The sequence below is a fragment of the Hypomesus transpacificus genome, chromosome 8 (genome assembly GCF_021917145.1).
Source record: "Hypomesus transpacificus isolate Combined female chromosome 8, fHypTra1, whole genome shotgun sequence".
NCBI lineage: Eukaryota > Metazoa > Chordata > Actinopteri > Osmeriformes > Osmeridae > Hypomesus > Hypomesus transpacificus.
Window position 1 is genome coordinate 5,893,789 of NC_061067.1, and position 22,134 is coordinate 5,915,922.

General features: G+C 45.3%; 4 protein-coding genes across 5 annotated transcripts in view; 2 read left to right on the forward strand and 2 right to left on the reverse strand.

The window, feature by feature from the left end:
* myripb (myosin VIIA and Rab interacting protein b) overlaps positions 1-230 on the reverse strand; it is a 65,599-nt gene extending 65,369 nt beyond the window's left edge. The window contains exon 1 of the mRNA XM_047023929.1: positions 168-230. The gene's annotated coding sequence lies outside the window, so the exon portion shown is untranslated. The remainder of the gene's footprint in view (positions 1-167) is intronic.
* Positions 231-9,477: 9,247 nt separating this feature from the next.
* On the forward strand, positions 9,478-13,761 carry si:dkey-12l12.1. 2 transcript variants are annotated; one of them, XM_047023741.1, is made up of 8 exons: positions 9,479-9,724; positions 11,033-11,080; positions 11,582-11,614; positions 11,876-11,911; positions 12,169-12,279; positions 12,802-12,915; positions 13,117-13,194; positions 13,323-13,761. In XM_047023741.1, exons 1-8 carry the CDS (start codon positions 9,635-9,637, stop codon positions 13,380-13,382), a joined length of 570 nt encoding a protein of 189 aa, XP_046879697.1. In that variant the 5' UTR covers positions 9,479-9,634; the 3' UTR covers positions 13,383-13,761. The 2 variants fall into 2 exon arrangements, with proteins under 2 accessions (XP_046879698.1, XP_046879697.1); XM_047023742.1 differs by lacking the exon at positions 11,033-11,080 and having other exon boundaries at positions 9,478-9,724.
* A 4,383-nt stretch (positions 13,762-18,144) lies between these two features.
* On the reverse strand, positions 18,145-20,341 carry LOC124470285 (sperm-associated antigen 16 protein-like). Its single transcript, XM_047024092.1, has 3 exons — positions 19,327-20,341; positions 18,820-19,155; positions 18,145-18,689 (listed from the first exon to the last, which is right to left on the reverse strand). Exons 1-3 carry the CDS (start codon positions 20,332-20,334, stop codon positions 18,174-18,176), a joined length of 1,860 nt encoding a protein of 619 aa, XP_046880048.1. The 5' UTR covers positions 20,335-20,341; the 3' UTR covers positions 18,145-18,173.
* A 76-nt stretch (positions 20,342-20,417) lies between these two features.
* On the forward strand, positions 20,418-22,114 carry ndufb4 (NADH:ubiquinone oxidoreductase subunit B4). The gene is made up of 3 exons (XM_047024097.1): positions 20,418-20,628; positions 21,119-21,262; positions 21,944-22,114. The coding sequence occupies exons 1-3, from the start codon at positions 20,452-20,454 to the stop codon at positions 22,007-22,009; spliced, it is 387 nt and encodes a 128-aa protein (XP_046880053.1). The 5' UTR covers positions 20,418-20,451; the 3' UTR covers positions 22,010-22,114.
* Positions 22,115-22,134: the final 20 nt, after the last annotated feature.

Below are 22,134 nucleotides of genomic sequence, written 5' to 3' on the forward strand. Positions count from 1 at the left end.
GGGCTATCGGACACAACACAGCTGCTTTGCAGTCTAGCATTCTTGTCAAGTTGTATTTATACGTTGAATCAGAACATTCCGTCAATTTGCTGTCAATGTTTACAACCAAAGACGCGATCTAACAACAGGTTAACAGCCATAAGTTCATTTGTCTAGCAAACACTTACACGCAATCAATGAGCACCAGATGACCGCCAGCAACAGTCTCCAGACAGCGCTTTATCCCAGTCAATGATTTCAAAACGTGGGTTGATGCGCTCTGATATGCAGTGCTAAACTTCCTTTAGGTTAGTCCTTTTGTCACTTGCGCTGCAATGTCTTCGGGTTATTTTCCCCAAACAGTCGCAGGCACCATTGAGTGATCACAAGGTTTGGATTACAAGACGGCGCAGACCGGGCGAGGTGAGGAGATTTACATATCTCAGTTTTCCCGGTGTTTAGAGCGGTGCACATTTATTTTCTCTGGGTGGCCATAAGACAAAAGGCGGTAGAAAATGCAAAATAATGGCAGGCACGCAACGTTCTCCGTTTATCGCCACGTAGATTTCCAGCTTCTGATCCCATCTTCTGTCGGCACCTGTGCATCCTGTGGGACAGCCAATCAGAGTGCTTCAAAGACACCGCTTCTCTCCTCTCTTGAGGAAGCGCACTCCTCTGCTGCAGAATGAACTCGCTTTGTGTGTTCATTCACAAAAAAATAAAACAAATAGCATAAAGACATTACAAAACTGGAGGTCATGACAACGCCATACTAAACGATTCGATTTATCTTTATCTCAGTTTACGTTCATAGTAACTCAATAAAAATGACATCAAATAAAAAAGCACTAAATAACTTGTTTTAGACTTTTCAAAGAGATTATTCAAAGTCTAATCTCATATTATCTTATCGTTTACGGACAGATTTAACTCTAAGTGGCTAGCTAGCCTAAGGAGCGAGAGTGATACCGGCGCCTTTACTTTCAGAGAGCGGCCGCACAAAAAAGGCAAAACGCTATGAAAAAAGTCGCTGGCGCCCAGGAATAAATGTCCCAGTATGGCATGTGCACGCACTGACCTTAAGTGTCACAAAAGGAGAATGTAAAGAGCTGCATGCTGAAATAAATTACAAGTTTAAAGCGCCTTGCATTTTCTATCGCCACAGTGTGTCTCCATGTGGGTTGGTTGTAGATTTCTAGTGTGAGTGCACTAGTGTGGGTTGGAGAGCAGAGATTACTAATGTTGGATTATTTGGTTGAATGAAGAGAGCAAAGCATTCTAGTCCTTCTATCCCTTTCACATGCCCCCCACTGCAGCAGCAGTGGTGTGTGTGTGAGTGTGTGTATGTGGGTGTGTTTATAAATCAGTGGGAAAGAGCAAGCTTTAGAAATTGTGTATGTGTACGCAACGGTGTGTGTGTGTGTGTGTGTGCAGCGACATTCAACATTTTTGTTTGTCTGGGAATAGATTAGCTACACAGCCGGAACACTGGCATTTGAGGGGCTATACAGAGGGTCTCTCTGCACACAGTGCAAACTATTTCTTTGTCGAAATGTCACACTTCAAAACAATCTAAAATGGAATTAATTCATGAATCCAGCGAGCTCCTTTGTGGAGATTATTTATAGGTTTATCAATTATTTCATAATGTGACAATCAATAGATACCTCACTTATGTCCTAAGTGTATTGCTTTCTTCTCACCTAACTTTCAACTTGAGATACAAGACAGAGTTCATAGTTTGTGGTGGTTTGAGGTTTGAATCAAACCTTCCCCTACATGGGAAGCAAAAAATCAACAATTAGTGTAACTACAGTACGTTTTTTTTCACAAGCACATATCCCTGAGCAATTTATATGCCCTACCTTCTCTCCTTGGCAGTGAGTCAGACAGCAGGCGTGTCTAAAGGTACACACAGCCTTACCACCTGGCACCGGTTATATTAACCGACCACTCAACCCTGACCCACAGCAAGCACCATTCACAAGAAGTCAAACATTCAACCACTAGCTTCCTGTCATGACCCACTCTTAACAATGATACAATTGTCATGTCCCAAAGTCCTGAAAATAGATGTCACACTTCTAGCCCCTCCAATCTACAGCTAAAGGTACAAGAAAGAAAACAATCACCTTCAGTGGTGAATAATCAGAGTAAAGAAGGCGTAAAGTTAAAAACACTCTATCCCGTTGATTACCTTCCATTTGTGTCCACACAATAACAAGGATGTTCATATCCATGTTTGACTGTATGCTTGGATAAGCCTTTGTTTGGAGCAACCATACATTCCGACATACACACTTAGCTATATTTAAACAGTGCGTGCATTTCAACCTGCTACAATGATCTCTGCACTGTAAACGGAAAGAAGGCAGCAAGTAAATGACACCCTTCATTATGTGTGACGCACCTTGAGGTAGACCATTCAGGGTTATGGTTTTTTCTCAGCATAAAACTTCTGGACTGAACAAAGATTGAGGATCTGAGACCAGATTCCTGTGTTGAATTCAGGTCGATTCTGAAGCAGGAAAAGGAGTTATGTTGTAGACTGATGTAAGTTTCTCAGTTTCTTACCAAGGAAAAAAGGAATCTCTGCATCATCATGAGTCATCACAAAGAGCTGGTCGTGCTGGATCTCTTGTGGCTGCAATGTGCTGGGCTGTGCAGGTTTCCTGTGGGGCTTTGGAGCTGAAAACCTCAACCACTCACAACAGGAATTTATGAGTGTTTGTGGGGGGGGGGGGGTGATGGGTAAGTGGTGAATTGTCAAATTAAGTGGTAATCTGGATCTGCGATGTATGTCTGTGTCAATGTTTGAATCTATGTGTCTGTATTTGTATGTGTGACAGAGCATTTGTGTCTGTATCTGTATGTGTGTTTTTACAATGGCTTATGCCCCCTATTACAAGAAATTCTGAACTCTATTCAATCAAATTAATTGGATTAGCCCAGCCTCCATGAAGCCTGGAGTTCAGTCGAGTTTAAGATACATTCTCGTCATTGATCCGCTACTTTATTCTCTTTCTCTTTAGAAACAATTTATCTACTTAATCCCACATAAGAGTGGAATCCCATTAGCAGAGAAGTAATCATTGCATGTTTAAAAACAATAAAGTTTGCGCTTCGGAAAAACTCAAAGTAAGACTGTATTGATTTTGGAATTAGCAATTCTCCACAGGAAGATATTTGATAATGCGCTTGTTAACCACCATCCAGGCTAGGTGTGTGTGTGTGGGTGTGGGTGGGGGGGGGGTTGGGGGTTAGTTAGTGTCTGTGTGTGTGGGGGGGTAGTTTGTGTGTTTGTGGTTGTAGTTATCTGTATGGGCTAAAGCATTCATATGACTCAGTCTATGTCTGTCTGTGTCTATGTGCCTGTATGTCTGTATGCAGTAAGAATACTGATAAGAGTGGGGGTCAGATGGCTGAGCAGTTAGGGCCGCGCCAAATGACGTTGTGTCCTTGGGCAAGGCGATCCACCCTACTTGCCTCGGGGAGAATGTCCCTGTACTTACTGTAAGTCGCTCTGGATAAGAGCGTCTGTTAAATGACCTAATGAATCTAAATGTAAGAGTAAACGTTTGCTAGTGAATGGATGGTGAAGACGCAGATATTCCGAGTTTTGAATCAGTAAAGTATTTGCTGTGCTCTGCATTGGCGTTTGTCAGGATGGGCAGTGGACAGCTACAGGACTGAGAAGGTAAGGATCACAACATGATGACCAAGTAAGAACCAGGATCTTTGTGTGGTCCATCAGAGGGCATTTCAGACCAATGTTCACCTTGTCATCTAGGTAAATATACACTTATGTAAGCAGTATGTGCATTTGTGTGTGTATTATCTACATCTGCTCTGCTGAATCCTGTTACATAAAGAATATACCTATTAACTTTAAGATTCAGATCGAACAGTTGGAGGTTGAGCAAAGGTTGACTTTAATGAACGTGGCTAATTGCCTGTAAGTGGCCTGTGCACAGTCGGTAAAGCCTCAGCAAACAATGACTCACTCACTCACACAGGAAATATTGTCGACAGCATTTAAAAATAAATAAACTGAAGAGTGCCATCCTTTCCCCACATTCAAACACAGACTTATTGTTTACAGTAGACTATTTGTACTTGAACTATTGCTCCATGTTTTTAAACAACCCTTTGTAAGTTAGAACATCCCTCCAGACTTAGAAAATGGTCCCTTAGTTATGGCTATTAAACACGGACTAACGCCTGGTCTTCCCAGTGTCTTTAATGAGTGAAACAATGGAGGAAACTCCCATTACCCAGTTCCCAGTTCCCATTCTAAGCTCAAGTGTAGTCATTAAACCAGTATAAAGTCTGACTTCAGCGCCCACTAGACCTACCGAGGAGGGAGACAAGATAGGAGCCAGACCGGGACTAGGTAGGGAGCGGACAGGCCTGCAGACTGGGGCATCCTCCTGGGAGAGACTAGCGGACGCAGAGACAACCCTGGGGGGAAATGAGGCTTTGTTTGAGGTCTGACACACAGATATATGTTTGAATTGATTTCATTTCATTATAATCTTGCCGATATGTGCATCCTGTCCATGGAGACCACAGCGTGATGAGAAGCCAGAACCCAATCTCCCCTCCAGACTTTATTAGTCACAGCCAGACACTCCCCAACCCCCCCCCATCCCCCACCCCCCACCCCCATTCCCCACGCCCCCTCCACACACACACATGCACACACACATACATACAACCGCTTGTTTATTTCACAAATGTGGATCAGTGAGAGTTTTGCCTAGCACTCCATACACGTCCCTTGCCAACAATACTCCAGCCAAGTCTAACCACCACAGCTGCTTCCTGAGGCTGTGTTTGTGTTGTCTTTCCTCTGTGTCCTTATTTCAATAACGGCTCCCATCTTGCCAGACTTTGTAATTCATTACAACACTACAAACAGTACAGACTCCAGCAGAGTCCGCAATCCCTTAGGAAGCTCCGAGTTTTTGCTTTAAAGAAGTGTGGAGAAACCTACATCCAGACAGAACTGCTTCACATCCAACGTTCACGCAGAATGTGATCTCCCAACCATGGTCCAGTCACGCCCAATTAATGAAGCTGAATAAACACAAAGGTGCTTGGGAGTCGGCTGAAATGACGTTGATGAATCCTGAACAGGTTTTCCTGTCATCTCTGGCCTGCTCTGTCCTCTGTCTCTCTGACAGTCTGTTTCCCAACAGCCCTCCAACAGCTGCTCATAGTCATAACATCTGCACACTCACAGACAGGTTAGTCTCTAACCATCAAACTGAATCAGCATAAAGCAGGCATGGAAGAATAGCATTACTCGCCACTGTACCTAGCTGAAAGTAGGATGGCAGACTGTATTTGAGAGGGGTGAGGCAGCATAGTGTTTGGTATGCAACGAAGGAGCTGCAGATATCAGGATGTGTCACCTCAGCTCCGGCAGTCGACATGGGAGTCCTAAGAACGCTATGGAAAATCAGTTTGAAGAAGGGGAAATAAAGAGTGTCCTCACCCCTCCTGTGAAATGACTCAATCGTATTTTTCCCATTTCCTGTTTCATGTCAAACCACCCACTCCCTGTAGACCCCATGTCATTAAGACTGTCTCTGTGCTGTGTGGAGCATCACTGGATTGAGATTCTGGGTTGATGTTCCCAGTATACTAAGAGAAAGATATCATGCTCTCTTGTATGGTGCATTGTACAAGCAGCCCTATAAAGTCTAAAGAGTTCTTTCATCAACAATGAAAGTTGATTTACTCCCGGCTTAATTGACATTCTGCATCACCTTTTCACAGGTGTAAAGAGTGTGGGCGTTGAGAGTGAGAAGTCAGGATGGAGCTTGATGTTAGCAGACATATAAGGGTGAGCTTTGTCGTGGAGACAGACAGGTGTTGGAAGGCATTCCCCTCTTCCCCACACCACTTACCTTGGAGGCATTGTTTGCCATCGACTCTGTGCTGCCATGGTAACAGGAGCCCAGTGAATGGATTGTAAATCTGTGAGATAGTGAGACGGCGTGACCTGGTCCCTGTCTGTCTGTCTGTCTGTCTGTATATCTGTCTGTATATGTGTCTGTATATCTATATGTCTGGACATGTGCACTACCAACCGTTGTTATTCCAATGATGTGTGTATCCTTAAAGTAAGCTGGGATCCTTACGATGAGCACCGCTGTTGTGAGTATCCTTGTAGTGATGCCGTCTGTGCCTGAGTTTATTTCTGCATGTTTTGAGCTGTCAGGGAATAACAGATCACCAGGACGTCCCTGGCAGAGCTCAATTAGCCCTTTCATTCTTAATCTGGCAAGCTGGCACCCGTTCCGTCTCTATGGATCTGGGAGTTGGTGTTTAAAATGGAAAGTAATTTGTAGTTTCATCAAAAGGAATCAGGACGGGGGTGGAATCTTATTTCATCCAAGTGCTGTAGGAAAGGGGGTCTCTGATTGCGGTGGGCCTTTCATTCACAAGGACTTCTCTCAGAGGGTCTGGCCAGGCAAAGATATTCGTTCAAAGATGAATGAACATGGGTAATTGATAAGAAATTCAAGCTAACTTCATGTTTGGGACTGTTCATTACAGTCTGAAAACATAAAGAAGAGAAGGTGATGGGGAAGGTAGGGGCAGACAACACAATCTATAATATCAGTGACAAATCCATTGATTGCCTTGCCAGACTGTACACATCTGGGTTTTCTCTCCCTCCCCATCCTTGGGTTGTCAGGTTGTTTCCACCTGTCGGCCCTGAAAGGTCTCCGCTGCCCTCGCGCCTCAAAACAAGCTGTTGCCAGAGCCGGCCTCTTGGAAATAGTGACAAAGCACTTTGGAGGAGTATTGATTTGGAATGGGGCCGAGGCGGTAGCGAAAGCTGCAAACATGGAAGAGGGAGAACAAAGAAAGGTGGACATAGAGAAAACAATGTTCAAAGTCTGGAAGGAGCGTGCTGCCGTGATGTCTATCTTTACCACAGTCAGAATGGGTAGCACTGGTGTTGAAATCACTCCCTCTGCACACAAAGGAAGTGCTATTCACAGCAGACGGATGGTGCCACGCCGTGCATGGCTCCGTTTAGGAGAGCCACTTTGAGGGGCTGAAAAGGAGATCTCTCGCCCAAGAGCTCCGGGGGGGCGGGGGGCCGCAGGGCCTGTTCGTTTTCCATTACAAGCTTTCACAGCCTCTCAAAGAGCTGGGTAAACACAAGCACACACACACCAGCATGCACGCACACGCACACATGCACGCACACATACTCAGCAGCCCTGTATAGTGTCTGATTTATATCCACTTGTTTCCCATTTGCTGAGAGATTGCACGGTAAACCACATCCTGCTCTGCTCTCTGGGAAGAGGCCCATCACCATCCATCTCACAGTGAGAAGCCAGGCCAGGGGCACAACATACAGACCCTCAAAATGGACTTGTTTTTCATACTGACCTCCTGAAAAAATGATGCAGCCAGAAGGCTAGGTGTGTCACGCTTTAATGTACAATAGCTTCATTACATTGTCATATTGAAATTCTATCATTAGTTTTGGTTGATAATTTAAAAAAAAATGCCTAATACACAAAATATACCGTACAGCTCATGACTCCTTTCCTACTGGTGATGTTCTGAGACAGTTGTCTCCTAATGACGCATCGTCTGTGTCTGTCTGGGTCCAAATGGCTTCTTGTGACGCATTATCGTGTCACAAATTACCTGTTGTTCTCGTAAGTGCCTCCAGAGAGTGCCCCTCCCACACACACACACACACACACACACACAAGGTCGACAGGCTACCAATGCGTACCAGGCTCATACGAGTTGTGATGGCCACTCGGCTCTGAGCTAACACTGCCAGCCGATGGGGAGGCCAAAATGAGAATAACACAGGAAGTGGTTCTGCATGTCAATGATCTACGTCACTGTTGTCCTTACCGTGGCATTCTCCTGGTTCACAGGTTGGGGATTTGCAACAAGCAGCTTCATTCTTTGACTCACAATAATGCAAAATGTCAAAAAACATCAGCTCATATCTCATACAGGAAGCCTGCATTCAGTGTTTGTCAGGTACGACCATTTGAAAATGCAGGCAGTGAATTGCCATTATGTGAGTTCATTTTGAAATGATGTTTGGCAAGTGCAAGTTGTCAGAAAGGCGATACTGATCTTTATTCTAAAAGTTTCCACCACCAGTTTTCTGCTCACACCTGACTGCCTGTTCCCCCATGGCCCTATTTGGAAATGCTACACACCCGACGACACAACCTATATTTACCACAAAGCCCGAAATGTTTAAAACACCCCAACTTCTTTGTAGGGCAGCACCCCTCCTTCCCAGGGGTTCAAGCCAGAGAACCTAATCTGCACTGAATGTGTTTAGGTAAGGCTGCAGCATATGACCTGGACCCCACCTTGGACTGCCTTCCAGGACAAACATGGATTGGTGTTTATCCCGGCCAGCTCAAGTGAAAGGAAGTAGCTCTTGATTGGGCTCCCGTGCCCACGGCTGAAGTCCAGACAGTGCAGTTCTGCTCAATCCTGACACTGTACTGAGTCCAGACATAACACATCACCATATTAAAACGGATGGATGCAACACATCCTAAATGCCCATACTGTGCAGTTGTTGTTGTTTTTTAGTTTGAAACACCAGATGTTTCCATTCCGGAGATAGCCTACACGGCCCCTGAGCTGGAAGCTTAAAGACATAATACGTCTTTCACTTCCCCTTTCTATCCCTCCATGCTTTACACACCTTCATACCACACCCCGGTTCATTTGTGGTTTCCACGTCAGAACATCTGTCCATTCATCCATTCATCCATTCATCCATTCAACCATTCATCCATTCATCCATTCAACCATTCATCCATTCATCCATCCAACATCCTCAGCATGCTAGGCTTTATTGACCAAATTAAACTTCTGTCAAGAGGTCAGCTCTGCTTCTCAGCTGTGAAACTCACAAGTTTGAGTGAAGAATAAACAAAATCCTGATAAATATAGAATTTGAAAACAATTAAGTATTCATGCTATTAAGATTCTTGTGATTTTGCCATGATTACATTTCCACACAGCAACTCAGTGTAACTTGTCCTAATGTACAGTATATGGCCCAGACTAATTTGGAAGCAGTAGCCCACCAAAGAAACGCTACAGACGATTTCGTCAAATCCAATTGTAATGATTTTTGTAAAATAGAATGATTCCATAGGCAGAATAATAATTAAGAGAAAGCAGAACAGAACAGAAAGGGTATATTTTGTTCTGGAGCTGAACCCATTTATAGTGAACCAATCAGACAACCAGCAAGCTCAACCCCCTCGGCCCCTCAATGTTTTTTATGGATTTTTCTCTAAATGAAAAAAATCTTTCAAGTGTATCGTCAACAGAGGTTGAGGCAGTTTCCTTTCTCACTCTGTCTCTCTTTTCCGCAGTGGAAAATGGCCTTCGTGGAGCAGGCCCAGATCGGTGGGGGAGTGGGGGTGGTTTCAGGGGGAGGCCCTCCACATGTCTGACATGTTTCAGCAGGACCGCAGGCCGCTAGTTGCCGTGGAGCGTAGAGCTGCGGTGGCCTGTTTGTCTGTGCGAAGCTGGCAGGGCCTCCAAGCCCCAGCATCTGGTCCTCATTAAGAGCAGAGGGTATATAGCAGGGATCGGCTAGGGGCTGGAGCTCAGTGCGGGGACCATGGAGCAGACTGCCTGGGTGTGCCTGCTCTGTCTGACGGCTGGCCTGCTCTCACATGCCCTGGACTGCTCCTCCCAGACAGGAGGACAGGTAAGACCAGGGGTGGAGGTGTGTGTGTGGGGGGGGGGGTGGGGGGGGGGGGGTTGATGGGCGGGTGGATTCCAGCTGGGGTTACAGAATATGCGGTAGCTGTGTGTGGACATTCAGATGTGGAAGCTTGGAAGGGTTGTTATCGTTACAAAAGACATGGTTGTTGTTGATGTGTGAATTGGAATGGTCAGAGGATAGCTGCTTTCCTTACAGTTCTTTTGTTTTCACAAACAAGTCTTGGTGGCTCCTTAGCAGGGTTTAGACTGAGGCCACGGGAAGCCAGTAATAACTGAGGCAGGATCCTCTCACTCATTTTCCACATAGTAACACTAAATTTAGGTCTGTGTGACTGTGGTGTGGTGGTCAAGTGTGTCATCTCAGGATGTAATATAAATACATAGCTAGGTTAACGTGTCATTAACCTGGTGGGGATATGTGTTTATTTTCATCAGGGGGCAGAAGTCTCATTGTTATGGATTTCACAGTGAGCCCGCGCCTTGAGCAAAAACACAGCCGTAGACAGAAAAACCCCAATTCTCACAGAACCTTCATGTGGCTGCAGGGCAGTTAGACTTTCCATACTTGCGGTCAACATTTTCAGCGGACAGTCTTTGTGTTCTGTCCAATGTAATCACCCTCAACCGGATCAGGCAATGGATACAACAGCTGGAAGTTTTAAAATGTGAATTTACTCTCAAACATGAGAGTCGAGAATGGTTTTCCCGTCTGGGCTTTTAGGAGCATAATGTGTTTTGTGTAATTGTACTGGGCCCATGTGCATTCATATACTACTGATGTGGTCGCCTCCTGTGTTGACATTAGCAACACGGTTTCTGAAGCTTTTTTCAAAAGGTTAGATTTAATTTTGTGCTCAGTTTATTTGTCTGTGTCTCTTCCCACCAAGGTCATTTTGAATGATGGAAAAGAAAATGACTTGGTTATTTATGCTACAAGCCAACAATGCTTGCAAGAGCAGAAGAAATAGGTTAAAATCGGTCATGGACAGTTTTTATGGTGTGTGCTTGAAAAAAAATAGTTTAATAAAAAACGGGCTTCATCCTTTAAGGAAGAATTGCTTTACCCTGATGAGTCATCCATGATGCTAGAGAGCCCAGCTGATTCACTGTGTGGAGGATATTACTGTAACAATAACCCTGACCTTTCCAGATTCCCAAAACATTTGAACTTTAATGTACTTTTTGAAAGAAATTGAATCGTAAACTGTTTCTTAAATTGCACAGTAATATAGCTATTATAATTCTCATTCATTGAATTTTTTACTTATTTTATACTATTGACATTTTGTAGCTGAGGGGGGCAGGGCTACAAGGAAGCAACATTGGGAGAACACGGCCGGTACGTGTACCATCACCCTCCTCCCTACAGACACACACACACACCATCCACAAGGGCATCCAGCTGCTAGGCTCCATACAGAGAGCAGCAGGCTGGGAGAGGTCTCTCCTCCAGTGTGTGTGTGTGTGTGTGTGTGTGTGTGTGTGTGTGTGTGTGTGTGTGTGTGTGTGTGTGTGTGTGTGTGTGTGTGTGCTAATCCCTCAACATATGCCTGCATCATGGGATCTCTCCAGGGAGGCTAACATACCAACTGTTCCGACTGTTCTGTCGTAACACATAACTACAGTTAATGCTGCAGTCACCATATACACAACACAATACCAGTGTGCTAATGTAGCAGGCGTTGAACAGCAACCTGGGGAATTAGCTTAGCAGCAGACAGCACCATTGATTTCACAGAGTCACATGACAACCTCGTAAAGAGCATTTTACTTAATCAAAGCATCCCACTTCATCACCAACCCTCTAATCTTATTAACATTTTGTCCTTGTTGTTTCCAGATAACAAGACCTGGGTCAAGAGGGGCAATTGGTGTAAGTAAAAATCCTGCCAATTACACAACCTGAGAAACATTCTTCTATTGATTCCGCTGAAATCCCCCTACCGTCCTCATTTCTGCTTCAGTCAGTCAGACTGACTGACTGGTACTGGCTTATCTATCCTCCAAGTACCAATGCATTCATTAAGAGTGGCCAGAGCCGATCAATAACCAGCCTTCAGTCCATCACATAGAAATTGATGATGATGCATGCAGATGATCAATCTCTGATAACCACACTGTGATGTCTCCACAGAGCGTAGGCCACACCGATATTCTACAACAGTTACAGGTAAAAGTACTCAATTGATCGAATAATAGAATAATGTCTCAGAGACATTATATTCAGATCTTAAGAGTCTCTGTAATCTATCTGTATGCACATTTATATAGCATTTTTGGCATATATTTTTGAGATGGGTTATAGAATGGTTCACACTGCGGTTCTGTAACCGAGTACATCTAGCTTGTCTAGCAGAGCGAGAGAGATGTGCAAGGACAGATGCGGCCAGCTCCTTTAACAGTGCGCTTTGTGTCGTCGTGCGCTAGGTGTTGAGCAGACAGAAGAGGCAGCTGGAGAGGAGTGGTCCCACACACCTGGGCCCAGCCAGCCTGCCTGGAGCCGTCTCCGTCAAGGGCTTCCCCAACATGGTCACCCAGGTACCATTACAACAGAGAGGGACAGAGTGAGAGAGGAGGATAGAGAAAGGGAAAGAACATAGAGAGGGAGAGAGAAAGACAGAGAGAGAGAGAGAGAGAGAGAGAGAGAGAGAGAGAGAGAGAGAGAGAGAGAGAGAGAGAGAGAGAGAGAGAGAGAGAGAGAGAGAGACAGAGAGAGACAGAGAGAGACAGAAAGACAGAGAGAAAGAGAGAGAGAGAGGGGGGGGGGTGGACAGAGGGAGGGACAGAGGGAGGGGAAGAAAGAAAGAGATAGACACTGTGACTGAAAGAAAAACAATTCAATGTAAACCACATTGTAACTGCACACACAATAAAGAAGTTAAATTGTATAAGGTTGCAAACAGCTAATTACGACCACATGAATCATTCATCCCCACAGAAACATTAAGTGACATTTCTGTGGGGTTGAAGAATGTTGTCACAGCACCAATCTGTCACCCTGCCATGGTAGTGCTGCTTCCCTGACTGTGTCTGACCGCCTGTGGCTGTCTGCTCCAACAGGCGGAGCGTGCCAGGAGACATCTGGGTCACACTGGTACAAAGAAGAAGAACAAGGTCAAATCCCGTGTCGGCTCCTACTCTCTCATCGTCCATGACTTCTCCTCACCCCTCCAGGTGGGTCTCCATGACAACAAGACCAGACAAGACCAATCCAGACCCCACTGTGGTCACTATGGTTCCTCAACTGTCAACACAACGCGTCAGATTCCGTTAAACAATCGCTCGAGGCGTTCAGCTTCTTTAAAGTGTTTGGCTCCCTGCTAAACCAGAATGTGAGGTGTGCTATGGGGCTCTAACGCTGAGATGTGCCTCCAGGTGGAGAGAGTGAGACGGCAGCTTCAGGAGCCACCGAAGAAGGGGAAGACGGGGCGTTCTGGGGCCTACTCAGTCCTGGTGACTATCCACCATTCCTGATGGAAAACACTCTCAAACTGATGTTTTCACAGAACCATGGCATATATCATATTAATATCTTAACCGTTGTTTGATTCTGACACTTGATACTTGATGTTGGTCCTCAGGGGGATGCAGTGATTGAAAGACCCAAGAGGAGCGCACAGAAAAGGAAGAATCCCAAGTAAATAGTTCAGAAATGGAATACTAAATATACATCAATCGAGTGCCCAACATGTTACTGTGTGCTACATAGTTTGTAGCTGCATTGTGTGAGTCAATATATTGATTCTGTGTAAATTGTTCAAGTTACTAATATATACATCAGCTAAATATGCAGTACTGGTTAAATATGCTGTGTCCTTTAGAACCCTGTCAAATACTTCTAGATGAATCCCTTGTTTAAAATTAACATATATTTTGATTACAGAAAATCGAACATAATCTTTAGCGATGGTTTAACAAGAGCATTTGTAGAGTGAATCAAATACTGAATGACTACAGTAGGATTGGCAACATATCCTGTACTCATCGTAAATTTATGAAATAAACATTACCATTTAGTTAGCATTTCTTCTTTTTCACAAAAAGTTACATAAACCTTTCGGCTGCCTCTCCCCCTCCCTTGTTCTCTGTGTAACACCTTCATTTCCCATGCAAGGGACTGTGAAGCTGCCAACAGTTCATTCCGAAACTGCGGATTAGGGGGAAAATAGCACTGAGCTTTGGGTACTGAATGCCCAACGCAATGCTGGCAAGGCGGAAAGGGGCACAGCATCAACCCCAGACCAGCCTGGTTAATCTATTTAAATGTGTGGGCGTGCAGCCAACTGCTGTGGGGAAAGAATCATCTAGATGTAGACAGAGCCTTCTGTTTTAGATGTCAAACTCAATCTACTCAACAGAAAAAAAATACTTGATTATGAATTCATTTGGCCAGAGATGGGACCTCACAACATGAATTGTCTTAATTAATTATTTCACATCTGGACTGGCGGATCAAATACTTTTGTACCGCTGTGTCAGCCATATCCACAGTTTCATAGAGTCAGGTCTTCATTTGCAGTGATGGAGCGTCGAATAGCCATGTCTAGTCCTGCAAAGCTACTGTGAAAATGCAGGGTATATGCTTGGGCACTACTGTAGTAACCGCAGAACTCAATGAGATAACAATCGCAAGATAAATAGACTGACCTATGACTCATTCTGTACTAACAAGGATGAAACCCCCTCTGCCTTTGGTATGAAGATGTTCCCATTGTTATGATATCTCACAATAGAACCTCATCTCTTCAATAGCTGAGGATGAACATAATAACCCAATGCATTATTTATGTCCACTTAGCATCTCGGATGCCTTCTATACTTCATGCTATTTCTTGACCCTTGCAGTGGGACACAGTAGGAATGGATCAGGTAGAAATTATGGAGAATCACGGTGGACCGAGGTGGACGTGTGTTTGCAGGTGATCCCAACCCAAGAGGTTTGGGGGAGGGGGGGGGTGGGGTGGAGGGGGGGTTGGAGGGGGTTGGGTTTCTCTGTGCTGAGAAAGCTTTCTCCAGAACGCCTGGATTTTTGAATGAGATTGATCTGAATGGCTGTAGAAGGTGTCAGAGAGACATGTTGTCTCTGGGCTTTCAGGGTCAGAGCAGCAGGGCAGCGAGGGTACCAGCCAGACAGCCTCTGCTTCACCTACACTCCCCTACAGTGGCAGCAATCACAAGCAATCACATGATGCATGCCGGCCCACATTCTGGCACACAAATTGCACACACAAACAGCATAAGCACACAGGTGCACACACAAAACCATAGACTCTCAGCAGAGTACAATATCCACACTGATGGAATCAGCCATTCATGATCTGTCTCTCTCTTAGCTTGATGGACAACGGGCTTGAGTCCTCAGTGTCACGACTACAACCCTGATCAGATCTTTATGTACTTGATCCAGTCAATGTTTGGTTGTTTGTTGGTGCCAAGGGGCATGCAGAGAGGGCAGAGCTCTGGGAACTGTGATGACCTGATCCAGGGTGTGTTTCTCCCAGACTCAGGCCTCTGTGCTGAGATGTTTCTCCCTCGGTCGTGACTGACAGTTGAGATATTGCCCGTTCAGTATTCCAGTAGAGCCCCTCCCTGTCCATTTCCCTCTGTCTGACTGGCCTCGGTCGGGTCAGCGTGTCACACTGAATTTACCTCGTCCCTCCCAACCTCCCTGTCTCCTCCCATTAGATCAGACGAGGGGTGTTGTGCTGCCTACTGTCACCCACAGAACCCCCCATAGGATGTCCTGGCTCCTGCCAACACTCACTCCACCACCCAGTAACCTCGGTAACGCTCGCCCGCTCTGCTGTCTTGTCAATATGCCCCCCCGTCCCTCCTCCCACACACACACACACGCTTACACACACACACACACACCTCAGCAACACAGACTCTCCCATCATATCACTGTGCTGGGTGCGAGAGACACACCTGACCTGGAGGATGCATATCCTTCTCCCTCTGGTGGGTTCAGACAGGGCCAGGCTGCTTGTGCGTGTCTGTGTGTGTAAATGTGTGTGTGTGAATGTGCTGCATGGACGTGTGTGTGTGTGAATGTGCTGCATGCACGTGTGTGTGTGGTTTATTTGACATGGGAGAGATATCAGTGACCTTTCCTTTCTAACAGACTCCGTTCTTTGTTTCTCACTCTAACCCAGTAAAACCCTGTTGTTTGAACGTAGACGTTGATCTGTGTATTAATGGCTGATTGTGGTTGTGTTGTTGGGGGAGTTGGGTGTCACCTTTTGTTGGCAATGATCCAATGTTCTTTACACACTAGACCCCAGGTCACATGTGATTGATTGCCTTGGTTATCATTTTCACAATTTACTGCAGCTTGCAACATGACCTCTAGATGTCAGCAGTATACACAATTTGTACAAATTGTACTACAAAAAGTAATACAATTTATAATGAATTATGATATTTTTAAATGTCTGTGTCAAGACTGATCATTCTCATCATCATCCTCAAAACCATACCATATTCCACATGCAGCAGCATTTGGACCACATGACTGGTCATACTGAAGTCTGTTTTTAATGACCTTACAATGTGGCATAAATCCTGATTTCATAAAGTCCATATAATTTATCCCAGCAATAAACTATTCACCAGATTAATGGTAAATGTGTGATGGAAATGAATCCAGCAGGACATTGGAGCAAGAAGAACGGCTAAGTACGACATGCTAATAGTATTCAAATTACACTCTGTGAAAACCAAGAACTAAAAGGAATGCATTACTTGAGAACAGCAGACCTCAGAGGAAGATAATGGTGCTGTTAGACAGTGCTACAAGTCTGACTAAACCACACACGTGCAGGTCACCCGCGGTCAAGGTTAGACATTTTAATGTACGAAAGCATATCCACAGGCATACACAGACCTATGGTTAGTTTCTTGTCGCGCTGACAACTTGATCCAGCTAGACACGACTACAAAAGAGATACCTTGTCTCACAGCTGATAGAACTGCTCAAGTGGCTGCAGTTTACCAACCTCCCCTCTGACAGACAAAGAACGAGGGAGGGAGGGAGGGAGGGAGGGAGGGAGGGAAGGCAGAGTGAGGCAGAGCATGAGTTTTCTCTCTGTCATGAGAAAGGGCAGAGCATGAGTTTTCTCTTTACTTTCCTGTGCTGTGTGATGTCAAGGTCGTTGCTGACTGGGAGGCAGACATTGCTGTCAGAGGAGAGAGGAGAAGGCAGCAGAGCTAGGCAGGCCAGTTCCGAATCCTAATAAGCCCAGTCTGTCAGGAGGGGGAGAGGGAGAGAGAGGTAAGACGTGTTTTATGGCACCGTTGTGGAGGGAGATTACAGTGGCTGCTCTGATGGGGTGGAGATAGGTCGGGTTGGGAATCGTCAGGGAAGTTTGAGGAAGAGCCAGGCACTCATGGTAAGCCCAGTCCAAAACATATAAAAAAAGACATTTAAAACTTGTAGTCAAATGAGTTAAAGTGGACAACCATTAGTACAGAACAGCCACAGAAGAGGGAATAAAGATTGGCTGCACTTCCCCAGTCTTAGAGATAAGAGGCATTTTACAGAAAAGAGGGGAACATCACCTGAGACTGCTGTAGCTAATTACAGTCCTGGAGTAGATGCAGAGCACAGGAGATGTATTCTCTCTCTTTATCTAACACGCTTTCTTTGGTATTCTCTTATGATTTGTCAGCACCCCCACACCTATCCAACCCCATTGTGTCCTGCACATTTGACAGCTCACAGTGGTGTGAAGTGTACCTCATGGTGGTGGACCTCATCAAGAGATTGGTAGAGGGGGTGGAGACAATGTTGATTGATCATGCAGCTCTCTGTGGTGCCAGACAGAACCTTCTCCTCACAAGTTCAACTCTGAAACTTTAAGGTATCGGGAACACATTGATTTTTCATATGGCTCACTGAATAAGGTTGAGAAGGAGGCTGGTTGGCTAGTTGGCCTGTATTGAATTTGGAATGATTGTACAGCATTGGGTGGATGGTGTTTTAAAAGTCCATCTGTTTCAATCCATCAGCTTTGGGCCTCCCTTAAACAGCTTTCGCAGCAGGAACTTCAGGGCCAAAGTATCTAATTAAATCACAATCACAGAGTTGAACTGCTACAAACAGGTGAACAGGCTCTACAGAACGGCTTGCTAGGCAGTGAACATGTGGGACAACATTGCCCTCTGGTGGTTAAGGTTAGACATTACTGATTCTTGAATGGACGATTGGTGCTTTTCATAACATATTTCTAATGATAAATGATATACAGTATTTAGAGATACAAAACTCTTTAGAACGTAGAGTTAAAACGATGTGTGCCGGGACATATTGAGTACGAGGAACTTATAATTTTATTGATAATGACAAGCTGCATTAATGTGATGTAATGAAGTCATTAAATCAATGCAGTGCATGGTGGATTATGTAAATTGTTTAAATATAAATATCTCTGCTATGACCAAACATATATCTGCCCGTCAGAAACCCCTGACAGTAAGTACTCCCCCTTGTGGTCAAAGATGACACTCTGCACTGCATCCTCATGTTTTAGAACACGGGCCACCTGGGACAAAGCCAGATCCATCAGCCTCACATCACCGTCGTCCCCGGCAACCGCCAACGTCTGGTCTGATGGACTGAAGGCCACCTGGTTGCTAGGAAGCGGCCCTGTCTCCACGGTGACCGTAGGAGCCGGCGGATTCCTCACGTCCCAGAGCATGACGAAGCCAAGGGCATCGCAGGAAGCCACCATGTCACCGGCTGCGGTGAAGGTTGCGTGGTTGCAGGAGCTACGGTGGCCGTAGAGGGACAGGGCACACAGCCCGGTGCGGGCGTCCCACAGAGAGAGGGTTCTGTCAGCAGAAGAGGTCAGGAGGTTGTTGGAGAAGGGCAGGAACTCAACACTGTTGACGGAGCCCGTGTGTCCACGAAGGGTGTAGCGGCATCTCTCACTCTGGAGGTCCCACACCTGCACAAATACAAAGCATCTCCCATACAAGGTACATGCAAGTACACTCGGGAGTGAAATAGAGCTCAATATTATTGATTTAAACATTATTTAAACATAAACAGCTTTTAAAAGATCACTCCCGTCCTACCTTTACAGTGAAATCCAGGGAACAGGAGGCCACGAAATCCCCACATGAGTGAAAGGTGCACCCCCAGGTGGCTCCCGTGTGCCCCTCCAGGGTCAGCACACAGTGGCCCTGCGCCAGGTCCCATACACGGACACTGGTATCCCCAGAGGTGGTGGCCAGCCTGGATCCATCAGGGTGGAAGCTGATCCCAGACAGCCAGTCGGAGTGGCCCTCCCCCGTGGCGATGAGCTCTCCTTCAGGAAGCCCCCAGAGCCTCCAGACCAGATCGTCACCTCCACATGCCAACACTTGCTTACAGGGGTGCAGAGCCAGGCAGCTGACAGCCAGGCTGTGGGCCTGGAGGGAGGGTTAGGACAACAGGTAAACAAGCATTGGACAAAAATGGCAAAACTCAGCATATAATATATGTTTTTCAAAAATATATAGAGAAGCAATTTGGGGGAAATCTAAAGACGGATATCTACATTTTTGATTAATTACTAAGCAGTCTGTGGTTAGCTATCTAACCTTGAAGGTGTTTGTAAGGTGGAAGCTGTTGGCCTTGACTGAGTCTTGAGCTGATATGGACAGATCTTTCATGTGAGCCAGACAGGGCTTGACACGCATGTCCACCGGGAACTCTGAGTCCTTTATGTCTTTGGACATGTTGGGGTTCTTGGTTAGGTCTTTGGAGGGATCACTGCGGCTAACCTTGACCATCTGGGACTTGGTTTCCCTACCCAGCTTGACATCAGGTTTAGAGCTCGCTTCCTGGTTCAGGTCTTCCCCACGATCCTCAGTGGCTGACAGAAGTTGAGTGTTTTGGAGGCTGGCTTCTAGACTGTGTGCCTGCCCTAAGGCCCTGTCCCTCTCTAAACTGGCCAGCATCTTCTCCTTCAAAGCTACTTGGTATTTCTCATTCATCTGCCTCAGAACAGGTTCATAGGAGGAACAGTGGGTCTTAAGTTTTCTAATATCTTCTATCAGTCTGTTTTTCTCTTGCATCACACGTTTGTGCTGTAGACGATGAAAATTTCTGGCTTTCTGGAGCTTGACCAGTGTATCTGCTGCTGCCAAGGCCGCATGCTTGTACTCGTCCCGTTCCCTTTGAGCGTTCTTCAACTGGCTGTCCAGAAGTTGATTTTGCGTGTACACTTCTGGGACCAACTCGATTTTGTTTGTGTTCCATAGACCTTTGTGTGCTAGCTCAGTCCATTCAGTTTGAAAGCAATCTAATGTTTTTTTCATTCCCATTTTAACAAGAAAATTGCGGAGGAAGTCGTCCAACACTTCGGGAACGTGAGAAACACGGGGCTGGGATGCATCGAGGTTTAGAGCAACTGAGGTAGTGTCATCCGAACGTTCTTGGATAGCCCTTACCGTTGCCTCCAAATCCTCTTCTCCTTCAGTCAAACTACAGTGTTCTTCAAAAGTAACTTCATCATATTGAAAACCATCGTCAGAATCTGCTGTTATTGTAAGACTTTCGATAAAATATGAATCCGTTTCGGGTTGCTGAGAAGGATCAGTGGTCATTTTGTATCTCAAGTTTAGCGTCTAGACAGAATGTTGCCATAGATACAAGGAGAAACCGATCGACGGGCTCTCGCGAGATATCAAACTCGCGTTGCCTGCCCTTCGGAATCCAAAAAAATGGCGAACTACAGAGAGGCGCCCTTGGCCACTCTGCCAAAATCATTGGATCCGGCTGAATATTTTAACCTTTCGCCGGACCAGAGACGTGCCGAGGAACAAAGGGCAACACTGAGAGCACAACTGAAGAGACAATACCAGACGCAACTGAATAACCCTCACAGAAAAGAGCTAATTGTAAGTTGGTCAGAGAAGACATGCTAACACTAGCTAGCATTATGTTAGCTTGCTATCTAATGTCAGTCAGTTCAGTCACTGATTTATTGAATTACGACGATTGCAGAACATTTGACTTACGTGTTTTGTCTTAAATATGTCAGTATTGTTCGTCTAAATGCATTATGTATGTATGCTTCCAACTATGTATGTTTCCAACCTTTAAAGCTAATGTCAGACATTCATTGCAAGCAGCTAACTGTTTACAACGATTGCCAGGCTGGCTAGCGGCAAACGCTTGACTTTGTGTTGAATGATCGGCAGCTAGGATGCACATTATATGCCCCCTTGTAAATCAAGCCCATCTTGACTATCATTGCACAGGTGTTTTACCTATTTGCAGAATAACACCATTGTCCACGTAGGCCGAGTACAGCGCTTTACATGTACTCTCTATCATCGCCTGTTGTTGACTTATCTCGGCCTTTTCCTCCCCTTTTTCTATATTTAGGAAGACCCAGCCTTGAACCGCTGGGTGTATGCTCGCGCCAACCCCTATAACTACTTCAAACCCACAAAAAAGACGTCGCTTCTGGGGGCTCTGTTCGGAGTGGCGCCGCTCTTCATCCTATATTATGTGTTCAAGACGGACAGGGTAAACATACATTGTACTCGACCTTGCTTGACCCTTCAGTTGTAGCTATACTCCGTGTCAGGCGCTCATGTAAATGTACTGAGAGTAGTGGACCTGTTGCGTGGTTTAAGTGCTGTTCTACATGCATGCACAGTGCATTTCTATTAGAACCAATATACTGTTAATGCGCGCTGTGTTGAAAGCTTATATTGAATCATGTGAAGTGATATGTCCAGACACTGGACCAATGTAAATGAAAGGTATCCAGGCATGTTCTGTTTATGTACAATGAGATTCCAGTATCCTGATACCAACACATGGTTCTCAGACTTTCTAGTTGAAATGTAGACTGTAATATCTCCCCTTGTACCATCTGAACTAATTTGCCCTTGTGCCCCATCACCCCTCCTTTTGACTGGGAGTAGAACATTTCACATCCTCTCATTTTCTCTCCATTGTTATTGAAATGTGCCCCCTGAATCTGTACTCAGAGAAAATGTCAGCAAGACCTACTGAGTGCTATTGTTTGGGCAGGATTTAACGTGTCGAACTGTCTATAGCCTACTGGGAGAAAAAGACACCAGGGAAATCAGGACAAAGACATTCATTCATATTATAAACACGCTGAGAGTCAGGCTGCAGAGAAGGGGATTTTACAGTGTTGTCATGGCGACTGTGCTAACGCTAAACCTCTGTTTCCAGGACAACAAGGAGGCGGCGATTAAGGCTGGGACCTACAACCAATCCAAGTTCAGCCTGTCATACTGAGTCAGGGCAATTCACATCCTTCCAATGTAGTGTTATAGAAATTATGTAAAACCTATGTAACTAATATTAAAAGATGGAATTAAATATATTGTTTAAAATGAGAAACCAGTCTTGAATCAAAAGTA